At 43.9% G+C, this 14,327-nt stretch overlaps 1 protein-coding gene across 1 annotated transcript; it reads left to right on the forward strand.

Moving 5' to 3' along the window:
• Positions 1-279: 279 nt before the first annotated feature.
• Positions 280-13,540, forward strand: DACT2 (dishevelled binding antagonist of beta catenin 2). Its single transcript, XM_021544197.4, has 4 exons — positions 280-861; positions 6,709-6,841; positions 8,275-8,562; positions 10,963-13,540. The coding sequence occupies exons 1-4, from the start codon at positions 289-291 to the stop codon at positions 12,756-12,758; spliced, it is 2,790 nt and encodes a 929-aa protein (XP_021399872.4). The 5' UTR covers positions 280-288; the 3' UTR covers positions 12,759-13,540.
• Positions 13,541-14,327: the final 787 nt, after the last annotated feature.

A 14,327-nucleotide genomic window follows, 5' to 3' on the forward strand; every position in this document is an offset into this window, starting at 1 on the left:
GTGCCTGGCAGGAGGCACCACTAGCCAGAAGAAGGGATAGAGTTAAAAGCGCCACGTTCTTGCGACGGAAGCGTTGTTGTACCCGCGAGGTACAACAGGACGACCGGCTCGGCTCCGGTCTCCGCAGCATCCCCGGCGCTCGCTCCCGGCCGGAATGGGCGCTCTCACCCCGGCGCTCAGTGCCGGCTCGCCGGCCCCTGTCTCTGCCGGGAGAGGGCGGGCACCCTATCCCTTTTCGCTGCTGGGGCGGAGGACGAGGCGAAAGCAGCCCCCCGGGCAGAGGCAGGGATGGGGATGGGGCAGGCAGGAGCCGCCCCCGCGCGGGGCGGAGGGAGCGCTGGGTACTGGCTCCTCGCCCCGCGTATCCACCCGAGAGGTGGCCCCGGCGCTGCCTGGAGCCGCAGCCGCTTCCCTTCGCTCCCGCCCTCCCTCTCTCCCTCCCCCGTCCCCACCTCTCCTCCAAAACCGCCGGAGCCGCTACGGCTCCGCTTCACTCTCTCCGGTGCCAGCGGCGGAGGGGGGCGAGGGGAGCTCAGCGCAGGCACGGCCCGGGCCGGGAGCAGCCCCGCATCCTCCCCGCCGCCCCCCTGCCATGGCCGGTGTCGCGGCCCAGCCCTGACGATGCTGCTGGGCGCCCCACGGTCGGGCGGCTGGGATCGCGGCCGGGTGGGCGAGAGGCTGCAGGCGGCCCTCGCCGGCCTCCAGGAGCTCCAGGTGCTTCGGGAGAAGCAGCGGGAGCTGGTGCGGGCCGCCCTGGCCATGCCGCAGCGGCCGGCGGCCGGCGGAGAACAGCAGCCCCTGTCCGCCCACAGCAAGGAGCACCGTCTGGAGGTCACCCTCTCCGCCTTGAAGGAGCAGCTGGTAAGGGACCGCAGCGGGACGCGCCGCTGCCCCGCTGCCCGGCTGGGCTCACAGCCGCAGTGCCGAGCGCGGGCGGACGGAAGCGCCCCTGGGCTGTCAGATGCCCGGCTCCCCTTCGGCACCGGGGGCAGGCAGGGCGCTGCAGCCGCGGCCCCTGCGCGGTGCCGCCCCGCCGGCCGCGGTTCCTCCGCGGGCAGGGGCGGGCGGCCGGGCCGGGGGCGGCCGGGGCTCGCCCCGCCACAGCCGCTGTAGAGGGCGGGTGCTGCCGCGGCTCAGGCGGGGCTCGCCCGGAGCGGGCAGCGCTGGCGGCGGGCGCCGTGCCAGCGGGAGCGCTGGGGAGAAGTTGTTAACCCGGCACCGCTCAGCGGGCCCGAGGAGTAGGCGATGATTAACTTCAGTAATACAGCGCTGGGCTCTCGATGGCAGCAGCCGTTTGCATAGGAGATCAAGAGACGCGCGGGCTGAGATACACCTTCATAAGCGCCCGGGGGTTTGGGTGGGTGTGTGCGCGCACACCTCTGCGCCTCCAGCTGTGAGCGCGCACCGCTGTGTGCCCGCGCGGCTGTGCGCCAGTGCGAGTCGATCTGCCAGGAAACGTTTCGTGGGACGGGAGTACTTTGTTCTTTCCACGGATTGCGTGATCAAAAGGGAAGAATAACTGAATGCCAGACCTTGTATTTGAAGTGCTGCACCGGCCACTTACACAGGTGGTTGGTTGTTTGGTTTGGTTTTTTTTGTTTGTTTGTTTGTTTTTGGTGGTTTTTTTTTTTGTTTGTTTTTTTTTTGTTTTTTTTTTTTTAACTAAAGAACAATTCTGAATTGTAGCTGAAACACGTTTTATGTGTGAGACAATAATCAAAGGGTAAAGGGCTTTAATCTCTAGTATAGGCAATTACACACTTCAGTAAACTCAGACTTAATTCAGAATCCTTTCCCTCACTGTACTGGTGCGAGTCTTGGCCATCAGTTATCCATCAGGTGTGAAAACAGAATGGTTATTCACTCCCCATAGGCAGCTTTCTCCGGCAGCATCTCAGGATAAAATGGGCTTTAACCTTCAGGGAAACCTAGCCACCACTGTGTGAAGGCACAGAAGCGGGCATATCTTGATTAAATTAAGAAAATACAAGACAAATGGACAGTCAGCCACTCGATTACCCATCATTGATAGTGTTAACTAATGGCTCTTTTTTTTTTTTTTTTTTTTTTTTTTTTTTTTTTAAATTGAGGAAAAGAATTGAAGGCATTTATTGCCTGTTTGAGGCCAGCGGGGTAACAGAATCACACAGAGCTCTGATCATAGTGACTGTACTTCTTTTCATGTCAGCTGTTGTGCTGTAATTACTCATTTGTCATCATATTTTTCAAATAAAATATTAAAATAGAAGATTAATTTGTCAGGATTTTACTTGCACCTTACAAGGCTTTCCAAGAACGTGGAAGAAACTAGCCATTAAAGTGGAAGGAAAAAAAGACTGCCCTTTAATTGCTGCCCTTTAGAAATGCAGGAGTTGAGTGGACTCAAAAATAACTCTGCACACCTCCAGAGAGGGACAGATTTCACCGGTAGGTGCCAGTGCAATTATAGGAAACGTATCTCTTGGGATGCCTGGGAGGGAAGTGTTCATAAAGCTTCAGAAGAATGACTCAGAAGTACATAAATCCAGGTACAGGTTCTTCAGCGAAAATACAGTTGTGTGATTGCTTAAAATAGTAATACAGAGCTCTTCTGATTGACTCATTGCTGCTGGAGGCTTTTCAAACTGTACTGTTCAGGCCTCCTGGTAGCTTTATTGGTTTTACCCCCCTGCAAATAGCAGATGTGTATCTGAGTAGAGGTGCATACCTCAAATTTTCTTAATAGCTAAGTAAACCCAGTTGAAAGCAGGCTTTTCACAGTCATTTTAGAAGTAGTTCACAGATCTAGGATCTCAGTGACCACAGGCTGAAAACTTTCCCAGATACTCATGAGCAGTGTATTGCACTTAAAACCCATGAAAGTTCTGTTCACGATTGCAGGAAATTAAAAGGAAGTTAAAACTGAAAACAACAGAAAATGCAAAGCACAGCATTGCTCAAGGAGTGATATGTCTTCATCAACAACAGCAGCTGTTCTTGTTGGCTCATAGAGGGTACAGTATGTGATTGCTGCTCTATAAGGTTTCAGATTGAGAAACTCATTAACAGTGTAAATGTGACTTTTCCTTGCAGTGCACCTTGCTCCAGATTTCAAGGAGGAGCTTTAGTGTGGTCACAGTTTAATTCATAAAAAGTTTTGTCTTCACAACATAAAATGAGAAAGCTGTGTCAGCTGAAAGTGGCTCAAGGCATCTTAGCAATGGAAACAAAGCAGATAAAAGGTCAAGACAGGCTTCTCGTATAATGGTAGGGAGAGAAACAGGAGAGCAGAGGCAGAAACCTTAAGGACTTGAGTGTGACTAGTGGGAATAATAGAGCAGAGCCATCAATTGCCATAGGCACCACATGTTGATGCCATTCCACAATCTCAGTCTCTTCCCCAACAACACTTACCAGAGGCAGTGATCAACTGGCCTTCTAGGCAGTCTGCTACCCCTAACAGTCATACACTTTTTTGCCCTAACCAGTGGCTCTTTTTGGTGGCTGAAGTATTTTCTGGCAACTGCAAATTGCTATAGTACAGGTGGGGTCAATTCTGTAGCAGAAGAGGAGCCAAGTTAAGTGATGCCACCCACTATCAGAGATCCTGAAAGTGCTAAACTTCTCTTAGCCAGACTGTATCATGGTGACAAAGAGAAAAGAGATGCAAATTCAGGCTAATGCAAAGGAAGAAATCTATGATTGCTGTCAGTGTAGGTGGATATCGAAGGCTGCAACATTCACTATGTTCTCAGCTCTTTCCTCAGAGGACATATTTATAAACCTTATTTTATTTTATTAAATCTGTTTTTTTTTTTTTTTTTTGCAAGCTTTCAGGTGATTTATGATGTTATAAAAATGTGAGAAGGGACACATTATACTGAAGAGATAAAAACAAACACTTGGTACCCTGCATTTTAGACTGATTTTTCTCCTCTTTAGATAATTTTAAATAGAAGAAAACATCTTTTAAATCAGGGATTTTATTTTTCTTTTTTAATAACAAAATTTTGTCAGCTGAGAGAAAGAGGTCCTTCTGCAAGGAATTTACCTTGCTCTATAACAAATGTCTGGGATAGATTATAGTAATTTCCCTCTGAAACTGGCTGCTTTGCACCATCAGTTGCAAAAAGACCCATATGTGGGCAAAACTAGAAAAGAGTGCTATGTTTTGTGCATTCCAGAAGGAAGTCAGTTAATAGAATTATAGAATGCTAATCTACAACCAAGAAGTGTGAACAGCTCCCCTTTGACTTTGAAGAGATTAATAGTTGAGAAGAATAGTCAAGTATGACCAGTGGGTTTTGGTGCCTTGATTTGTGGGGCCCACTTGTGTTGGTGTAAAGGAACCTGAGTGTTCTTCCTTCAGAAAAATGGGTGGTATAAAGATACTCCAGATTTGCCTCCCCAAAACTGTAGTCTATTGATAGTACATGTTGATTGGGAAAGTTTGGTCCCACACTGTGCAGTGTCCAGAAGTCTTCACAGCTGCATTGTCCAAAGCAAACAGATGGTTTTACCTGCGAGGTTTTGTCACATGAAAATTCATGTTGTGAATAGAGAAAGAGTGTATTTAGAGGTTACTGGTTTGAGTGCTGTCCAGTGTGGGTATTGGAGCAATAACAGCTTGAAACAAACACACCAGAAAAGTCATTCTTATCCAAATGGTTTGAGGAATGCCTCTCTTCTTAGAATGCAGAAGTAGTTAACTGAAAGATCAAAGCTGGGCCAGTGGCTGGAAACATGAAAACCCAGTGGTGTGAGGCACCATAAAAGGGTTAAAAACGATGATGTAAATCATGTGTGTTGGTTAAAATGCTGTGAAAGCGCAGACAGAACCTGGAGGTATAATAAATAATGTTTGAATACCTGAGAGCCTTGTGGCCTCTCTGTCATTAATCAGAAACCACAGACGGAGGGATTGGCTGGCCAAACATTAATCATTAAGCAATTAATTCCAGCCATGGAAACAAAACTTTGTGATTTCCTGAGTAGCTGGGATTGAAGAAGGCGCGGCATGGTTTTGCTTTTTTACCACTAAATAAAGTACTGAGAAGGTCATACATTCATCATTCAGATGGAATTGAAAATCTCCTTTATTATCCATTTCTTCCCTTCTTTTTTCTTTATGTGAAACAGGAAGAGGGAAAATCACTATGGATTTCCTTAGAATGTAGTAATGAGTCTCTTGAGTTTAAACCTTTCTAGATGTGTGACTCCTAACAAAAAGGGGCTTTATTTCTTGTGTCTTATATGTTCCTCCAGTCCTCTTTAAAAGCATGCTAAAAATAGATGTTTTTTTTTTCTTCTCAGCAGCATCACCAGCCTCAAGAGTTCTGTTGTGAAACTCAGGGCATCTGTGGGTTTTTTTTTCTTACGGTTTCTAATAGTTTACTAATTACCTTAAGATCTTATCTTTCTTTTCTTTTAGTATTTATAGCTATGGAGAAAGCTATGCAAATGTTAAAAGCTGTATAACTCATACAAAAGGAAGGAGGCAAAAACATGCACATACTGCTCTTGATTTTTTGCATGTAATTTAATTTTAAGATACTTTAATTGGTTCAAGGGACCTAGATTTTTTATTTTTATGTATTTGAGGTTGGAAATGCTGCTAGAACTGCCACTTGTGTTTTTAAATATGAAATGTACACATAAAGAAGCATCTTAATAATGTTTTTCTTACCATTACTGAGTGGAAACCCATCCACTTGAGGCCTTTGAGCACAACTTTACAACCAACTTCAAGAGACCACCTTTCTATAAAGTACTGTAGGATGGATGGTGAGGTGTGATATAATTAGAAGCAGCCTAAATAATGCAGGGCTTTAGATAAATTGCCAGGTGCCACGTGGGAAGTTTGTGACAGAAACCAGCTATGCTTCTTTGGCCAGTACCTCACACCATGACCATCTACCTTGCCAAGCTGACAGCATAAATACTGGGGCAGCAACTGCAGCAGCTGTTACCTCAGATCAGCCTAGTCAATGATTGTAGTAGGCAACAGATCTAGTTGCTACTTTCTGAAGGATTATGCACAAGCTTGAAACACCATTTATTTTAAATACAGTAATTTCCCCACCATATTCAAATACCTTCTCCTTCCAGGAAATGGGTGGAGATATCTGGCCACAAGATAAGCAGGGAAAACCTGCAGTAAAATAGATGTCACAATTCTTGCAGCATATCCTTTCAACTATGAAGATGTGTCATCAAAGCCGAATGTTTTACTGGAGTGGGCATGCTGCCTTTACTTGGTAGGGCAATAAGATACCTCAGCCACAGTGGTTTCCTTTCATCTGGCAGATCTTAAGAGTTCATGCAGACAATCCATAATGTTTGTCTCCTCTTCTGCTCATAGGCAGCATATGGCAAAGTGCAGTGCAATAAGGATATGTTAATAAATTAAAAGATTTCTGTCATATTTAGAGATATACAGTTCCTGTCATGGGTCTAACAAGAAAGCCAAAAAATAAAATAAGTATCTTTAGAGTGAGTTTTGAGAACATGTTTAGCTGGGCAGAAAATAATATATACTAAGAAATGAAATGTTTTTTCCTTGTCTATCAGGTCAGTTTCGTTACAGAGAGCCAACTGTAACAGTCCCTAGCTAAGGAAAACACTTCATGAGAATAGAAACTTGCTGGCATAGATGGCCTGAATTCATGCATTGCTGCTGAGATTCTAACTGTGATTATTCTTCATTTCCTCCTTCTTCCCTTGATTTAGTCTCGTTTGAGGAGACAGGATGTCGGCTTGAAAAGCCATCTGGATCAGCTAGACCAGCGAATCAGTGAGCTGAAGTTGGACGTCAGTAAGACCTCCAGTGAATACTTGGATAGTGACAGCCGGCCCAGCTCAGGTAATGTGCACTTGACTATTTATTCCCAAGAGTATGGTGCTAGGAGAATTGAAGAGTGTCAACTGCTGAGCAAAACTGTCTGTATTATTTGGGCAGAAACAGTGCCCCATGGCCAATGTGGGTAATAGTAATCTGGCACAGAGTGGGCTCACAGAGCTGCTATGAATTTTCCTGAGAAGTTTATTTAGTTGGAAAGTGCTCTCTCATTCAAGCAGTATTCTTTCTGGATTATTTATTTTTTTTTACTTAACCTTGTAGCCACACATGAAAGGAGAAGGAGACATTTACTTATTAATTACCTTGTGCAGTGTAGAATGACCATTGGTAAAATGGCTAGAATACTTAAAAGAAGTGGAGACCAACATCAATATCAACGCTCTGTTTGAATCCAGGAAGGGTTTTGAACCTCACTAAGGCTTTGAAAATCATTATTGCAATTCTCCTGTCAAATGAATTTATGTAGAAGCAAAACAGCACTATTAAAAGACACTGAGGAAAACTATGCCAAGAGAGTAAAGCTCTCATGGACGGAAAGATACTGAGTATCAGGTTTCTGGTCTGATTCACAGAGAAAGCTGTACTGCAGACTTTTATAGCTAGGATGTCTGTCAAAACCAGTTTCTGTTATCTAGTCAGAGACAATTAAAGTAGTTCTTCTAAACAGAATTTTTGCAAAGCCTCAAGTCTTCAGTGACAAAAGGAGATTTTTTTTTTTCTTGAATACAGTATAAAGATTTGTAGCCCAGTACTTAGAGAGCATGTAAAAAGTGCAAGTTTCTGTTGTGAGTTTAAGTTCAGGAGTTGTGCGTTTAGGCACATGCACATAGTTCAAAAGAAAATATTCCTTCTCTGCTATAGAGAGAAATAATAAATTTTCCTACCTTGAATTTCTACAAAGCCTTTTTTAATGCTTTCACAATTACTGGAAAATATCTCAATACCTGGAGAGGGAAGATAGTCTCCATTCTCTGTCCTTAGGCATTCCAACCATCATAGATTTGGCAGCTCTGATCACAGGCTAGTTTTGCTCCATCCAATCAACTCATCCAATCCATGCTTGTATGCAGCTGGTACAAGTTACAACAGTGTCAGAGGTCCCTGTCTTACACCAGTTGCATCATAATCCCCAAAGACATTCCCCAGTGAAGAACTGGGCATGATGATGCAGCACTTCATCTCATCCCACCCTCAGAACTAAGCAGGCATGTGTGTGTGTGTCAATCTGGCTCAGGGCCTAAGTAAATATGCAGAAGCCCAGTAAAGGTTGGTTGAATTTGAGTATACCTCTGCTGATGTTACCTTAATAAATGATCACATATTTAGGTTTGTGGCACATAGCAAATGAAGATTTATTTTATTCTCTGCACTTTTCTTCTACAGAGTATGTTTAGTTGCTGTAAATATGACATACCCTATTTATTTTAACTCTGCAGGATTCTATGACCTGAGTGATGGTGGTTCTTGCTCACTGTCCAATTCTTGCACCTCTGTGTACAGTGAGTCTATCTCCTCCTCCCACACCAGTCTCTTACACAGCTCTCAACACCCTAAAGCGAGGCTCAGTGTGTTTGATTACCGACCCAAGTCTGCAGATGAAACTACTGTGCACACCACCAGCTTCCAGCAGCAGGGAACCTATATCAGCGATGGATGTCGGACTGCAGCTAGCAGAGATGTTTCTGGGACTCCTGCCAGGTCCAGACCAAGGCCAGTTTCCACAGGTAATTGATAGCAGAACTTCAAGAGAAGGGCAGATGCCTGGTTATTGCTCTTAGGACCTTGTTTAGTCATGTGTAATCAATATATAGTTCTCATTTTCAATACACAAAGTGAGAGTGGATCAAAACCACAGAGCCAAACCATTTACTGTCCCACTTCCCCATGTCTCCATACTCCAGATACTTTTAAACAGTAACAAATACTAGAATGAATCAATAAAAATATGTGGATGAGACAGTAACAAATACGAGGACCTATGCATTTAGAAATGGAAATATACTGTAGTGTATGAGATAAAATTATACAGATTGTTGAGATATTTTTTTAAAGTTCCAGTATTTGAAATACCTTGTGTTAAAGTGCAGGGATGTATGAAAGATTTCAAGTAAACTCAAAATTCCCTATTTACACCAATTAATGTTGACTCACACAATGACTCTTTTTCATAACTTATGATGTACAGTTAGGGACAACAAATGCCAAAAGTTTATTGACTATCTAGAGAGCAGTCTTGAATCTTAAAGTGGATCAGCCATAAATTTGCATCATACTTTCAATGAAATGGACAATTCCAGATCTCTTGTTCACCATCTGTAAAGTGACATCATATCACTTCTTATCATGGCTTCTTCCATAGCCTCAAAGCAATCTGATGTTAGAGGGATCCAGCAAGATGGGTAGCAGTTCCATTATAGAAACAGGGAAACTATGGGAAACATCATTTCAGGTACTGTGCCACTCTGGCATAATTGCCACAGATGCTTGACCTGAGCTTAACTCACCTCTGGCTTGCTTGGAACAGAAACAAAGACCACCTATTCTATACTTAGGTGTGTAGACACACCTGAAAGGATGACAGTAATTACAGCATAAAAGCAAAGTCTTCTCAAGGCTTTTCAAAGGCTGGGGATGAAGCTGAGCTTAATGACCCATGGCTTCCATATTCAGATTGCAGACATTTTGCTCTCTCAGAAACTTTCCTTCCTTGAAACATGTTGCTGAGACTCCAGGGGATTTATGCTTGTTTTTTGTTTTTGTTTTCATATAGACTAGCTCAAAAAAGGATACTGAGCAGGGGTGTGGGAGAGATACTGCAGACCTCCTTCAGCCCTTCTTCCTGGCTAAAGCCTATTACTTCCTTCATAGTGAAAAACAAAAGTAGTGGGGTAGTAGTGGGTATAGCCTTGAAGAAATAATTCTTATAAAGTTGGCCACATTGCATGAAGTGAAGCAAGATTTTACTTCAGAAAATTATCTTTTGGAGAAGGGAAGAAATTTCTCTTTTCCTCTCCTTTGAGAAAATTACAAGTACAGACCTATGGCCTTTTTCATTGGCAAGCAGAAAGCTTGCTGAGACATTGCAAGCACAACATGCTTTTGACTCATTCCTGGTTTGTTTGCAAAAGAGCATAGCATTACACACTGCCAACAATTTCCTAAAGAATTTTCTTTATGAAATTAGGTTGTTAGGCTGTCATCCTAACCTTTGCTGTGGCAGGTCTGTGCATAGATAGGACACTGCAGACCACCCCAGAATTTTGTGGTCTTTTAAAAGCTGGCTGTCACAGGACATAGATAGTCATCGTGTGACTATTCACATTGTTTGTGAATGATGTGGTTGAATGTGATGGTTTGGTTTCATGATAGCATGAAGCACCTGGGAAATTGCTTAGCTAAGGAGTTGTTGGCACTGAAATCTGTGTTGTAGTACAGAGAAATCCAAGCTAACTGGTTCCAGAATTCTTGGTCCCAGAGGTAACACAGCACCATAGTGCTCTGTTGAATGATATGTCTGGGTGGAACAACCTTTCTTTGCACTAGAACACAGCCTCTCCTCTCTGTGCACAGGAGATGCTTCTGGGAGGAGGGTGCTGCAGTCAAGAAGAGTAAATTACAGCACCCTTGACTGTACTCCAAAATAGGAGTTGTTGTCTATAAATGTCATCTTCAGGAACTACACTTTCCACTTGCCTGAGTAGTTGGCCTTAGATTTTTTTCCTCTGTGACAATAAAGATTCTTCAGTTCATTCTTCTATGGCTTCTCTGCTAAGAAATAAAAATAATCCCTTGTTTTTGTCTATTTGGGTTCCTGCTGGTCTGTGACATTTTAGAACTTTTTTGTATATGCACAAGTTTACTTTCATCCAAGTAGTTTAAATTTCCTGCAAAGGTAGGAGTTTTATTATTGGCATTAAAAGGCATTTTAAATTCTGTTATGCTTAGGTGATAAAAGCTCTAAAGTAATTCATTTGCCTTGGAAGACTGAAATTACTTTCTTTATCCATGCTACAGATTTTAGTAAAAGCTATCACATCTCTCTGATATAGCACTTCTAGCATGAACCAGGTTGAATGTAATTGCCTGTGATTTAATTAGGTTGTTTATTTTCGTCCACCATATAGGTGACTTGGAAAGACTCGTTCCAGCGGACACTAGATTTCAGAAGGAAATGGATCCCAAATCCATGTTGCCTCTGTGCCATAATGGAGACCTGCACTTGCTTAGCATGGATCCCAAATTCCAGAATGACTTGGTCTCCAAGAATGGCATTGATGTGTATCCTTACCCAAGCCCCCTCCATGCAGTGGCTTTACAAAGTCCACTTTTCTCCCTGGTGGGAACATCCCCAAAATCAGACTTCCAAGCTCCTCCCAGCAAATCTGTGCCTAGTACAACAGGTCCCAGCTTGATTAAGACTAGGCCAACCATTGAGGTCAAGCCAGGGGGTTACATCAGTAAATTGCTGCAGCTGACGAGATGCAAAGGGAGCAGTCAGGCTGAGGCCAGTGAGTGGGTTTCACCAAAGAGCCAGCCAGCCGCAATGCACCAGAGACTCATTATAACCCCCAGCCCTGGTGGAGTGAAAATTAACAGCAGCAGTAGCCAGCTGGATAAACAGAGTTCTCTGGAGAGTAACAAAGCCGGAGGGAAGCTGTCAAGAGAGGTGCCAGAGGGGGAATGTGCCAAGCAGCAGGAGACCACGAGTTGTATGAATGAAGAGCAGTCATCCACTCGGCCTGACACAGAGCCATCAGCTGTGAATAGTTGTTATCCTGCCAAGTCAGCAGCAAGGGGCTCCCCTCTGGCAGAAGAAACAGAGTGCAGCATGGAGCGCAGTTTGTCCTACTCGCAGCTGTGTCAAGAGGACTCTAGCCCAGACACCTGGAATGCTAAAGCTATCCCATCCAAAAAACTCTCCATCAAAAGGTGTGGGAATGCCAAGTTATCTTACCCTGGTGGTCATGAACGAGTGGCACAAGCTGAGTTTGTCCATGCTCAATTTGTCCCTGCAGAATCCCATCAAGTCCGGGTAAAGTTTGCCAGCTCCAAAACAAAGGCAGTGAAGATAAAGAGAAGGAGCAGTGAAAAAGTCATTCGGCCTGGGAAGCAAGCCTTCTGCATGGAGAAGGTGAGAGGGTCTCATGGGGCCACCAAGCTGCCTGTTGAGTGGAATCAACTCCAAAGACCACAAGGAATGAAGAGCCTCATGCGGAGACCTTCGTATTCTGGTGACATGGCTGGCAGATCATGCTCAGAGTCGAGCTTGTTCCCAGTGCAGGTCAGGCTCCCCACTGTGCCATCCAGGCCAGAGCTCTACGGAGCCTCTGCCAATGCACTGTATTCCCTGGAAGCAGCTGCTGTAGACACAGCCAACAGGAAGAAGCAGCGCAAGTGGCAGTCCACAGTGGAGATCTCTGCCAAGGCCCACCCGGCCAGCCTGTCTCACGGCATTGGCCTGGGAGCGCCAAGGCAGCCAGCGAGGAGAGCCGGCATCCCACGCACTGTCAGCATGAGGAGTCACTCCAAGGGTCAGCACCACGGAGATTGTGCCAAAAGTGAGTCGGACCACTCTGAGTACTCTGCAGAGTGCGCTTCCCTCTTTCACTCCACCATTGCAGAGACCAGCGAAGGGGAGGTCAGTGATTTCACAACCAACCGGTTTGGGGACAGTGAGTCCAGTGAAGGTGACTGGGATGGCAGCAGTAACAGTAGCAGCCTTGCTCTTGACTATGATGAGGGGGATGAAAGTGAGCTGATTTGGCCTGAAGGTTCAGTCAGACAATCTGTGACTGTCCAGGCCTCTTCCAAGCATCTTCCTCCAGTGCCCAAAATCTGTCGCATCAAAGCTTCAAAAGCACTAAAGAAAAAGATAAGGAGGTTCCAACCTGCCTCTTTGAAGGTCATGACCATGGTGTAAGGGAGAGCAAGTGTCTATTTCTTTCATCCTGTTGGCTCTCATTTGCAAAATAAAAGGACTTATGTGCAGAGAAAAGGACTTTCTTAAAGGATCTGTGAATAATCCCTGAGTCTACATAAGGGATCTCTTTGTCAATGCCTGGACATAAATATCACTGTATGTAATTCCCTCTTTTGCCATTTATTCTGTAAATATGAAACTCTTATGTATATTATGTTATGACTTTTTTAATTGTCCAGAAGGGTCAACATGATGAAAATGAAAACAACCTCTGCTGTATGATTTTACAGACAGCCCTTGGTAGTTTTTTAACCATATGCACCCACAGTATCAGTCCAGACACAAAGACTTGCTAAGGAGAAAGTGTACTTCCCTCTTGCTGTCTGAAGTCTGTATTAACCATCTAGCTGTTATTGTGGTCATATGGAAAAGCTGTTTTCGACAGTTTTACTTTATTTCAGATCAGCCATCCCATACCTTCTCCCAGACATCAGGAGGGTGAGTCTGTTCTTCCATAAAAGCATAGTATGCTTAATCAAGAAGGCAAGTGTATTTGTGAATAAGAACAAGACTTCAGTTTGCTTCCTTTTTTTTCGAAATAGCATAGGGTTGTTTTTTCAACCCCCCTCTTTATGCTGTTCATATTGTTGTTCATTTGTTGAATGGATGAAAGAACATGAGGGCCACATGCCACAGAGTGTCATTATCTGGGACTGAGATAATAGCTTTGCCCCTGAAATTGCAAACTCAATAAATACTATTTAATGTACTTCTGAAAATTATGCTTTGATGTCTGAAGAAAATTATTCTGGTCTCTGATATGAAACAGTTCTGTGTTTTTATGATCACTGTGCAGAGGGGTTATTTTATATTTTCAGAGGATCACTGTAGTTCTATCAGAACCAGGGTCTGCTCACCCTCTACCTCAGGAAAGCTTTTTCAGCACCTGCTTCTAAATGAAAGGATTTGAAAATTTTATTGAAGACAGGGTAGTGTTTAACTGATGCACTTAAACTGATGCAGTTTCTTCAGAAAAAACTCTTGATTTAAAACATATATTTATGTATACATAATGTGTTTTGAATGCGTTTGAGGACACTAACGTGAAGCTTTGTATCGGTGTCTAAATTGAAGAAGTCCATTTTTTTTGTGTTCAGATAAGCAGTCCTAATTATTTCCTCTGAGCACAGCAATCTAGAATATTTGAGCTGAGGTTCACCCTGAATTTACAAAAGAGCAGGTACCCTCCTACCCTATTTCAGTGCTCAGTCTGAGTACATACCCAGCCTAGGAGATGTAGGCATTACCTCACTCAGCTGCCTGAACTGGATCTGAAACAAAAGGTAAGTGCTTTGCAGAAACTGGGTAAGAGAGTGGTTGTTTACTTACTCCAAGGATTCAGTAGCAAACAGAAATATAGAAAGACAACTTTCACACAATGCCTTCTATATAGAAGCTATTTTATGTTTTGAAACCACTCAATTTTCAAATAATTTGTGGAAATTGAGGAGAAAAGTAAGAGGTATGTAAAGTAGTTTAATTTACATATTCTAACTAGCACATAACATC

This window comes from Lonchura striata, chromosome 3 (assembly GCF_050655825.1).
Source record: "Lonchura striata isolate lonStrDom1 chromosome 3, ASM5065582v1, whole genome shotgun sequence".
Lineage (NCBI taxonomy): Eukaryota > Metazoa > Chordata > Aves > Passeriformes > Estrildidae > Lonchura > Lonchura striata.

Bases quoted from the DNA above. Each gene is read 5' to 3' on its own strand.
- DACT2 (XM_021544197.4), top strand. From the start codon at position 289: ATGGGGATGGGGCAGGCAGGAGCCGCCCCCGCGCGGGGCGGAGGGAGC. The intron at 862-6,708 runs GTAAGGGACCGC...CCCTTGATTTAG, and splicing joins CCGCCTTGAAGGAGCAGCTG to TCTCGTTTGAGGAGACAGGA. The intron at 8,563-10,962 runs GTAATTGATAGC...TCCACCATATAG, and splicing joins ACCAAGGCCAGTTTCCACAG to GTGACTTGGAAAGACTCGTT.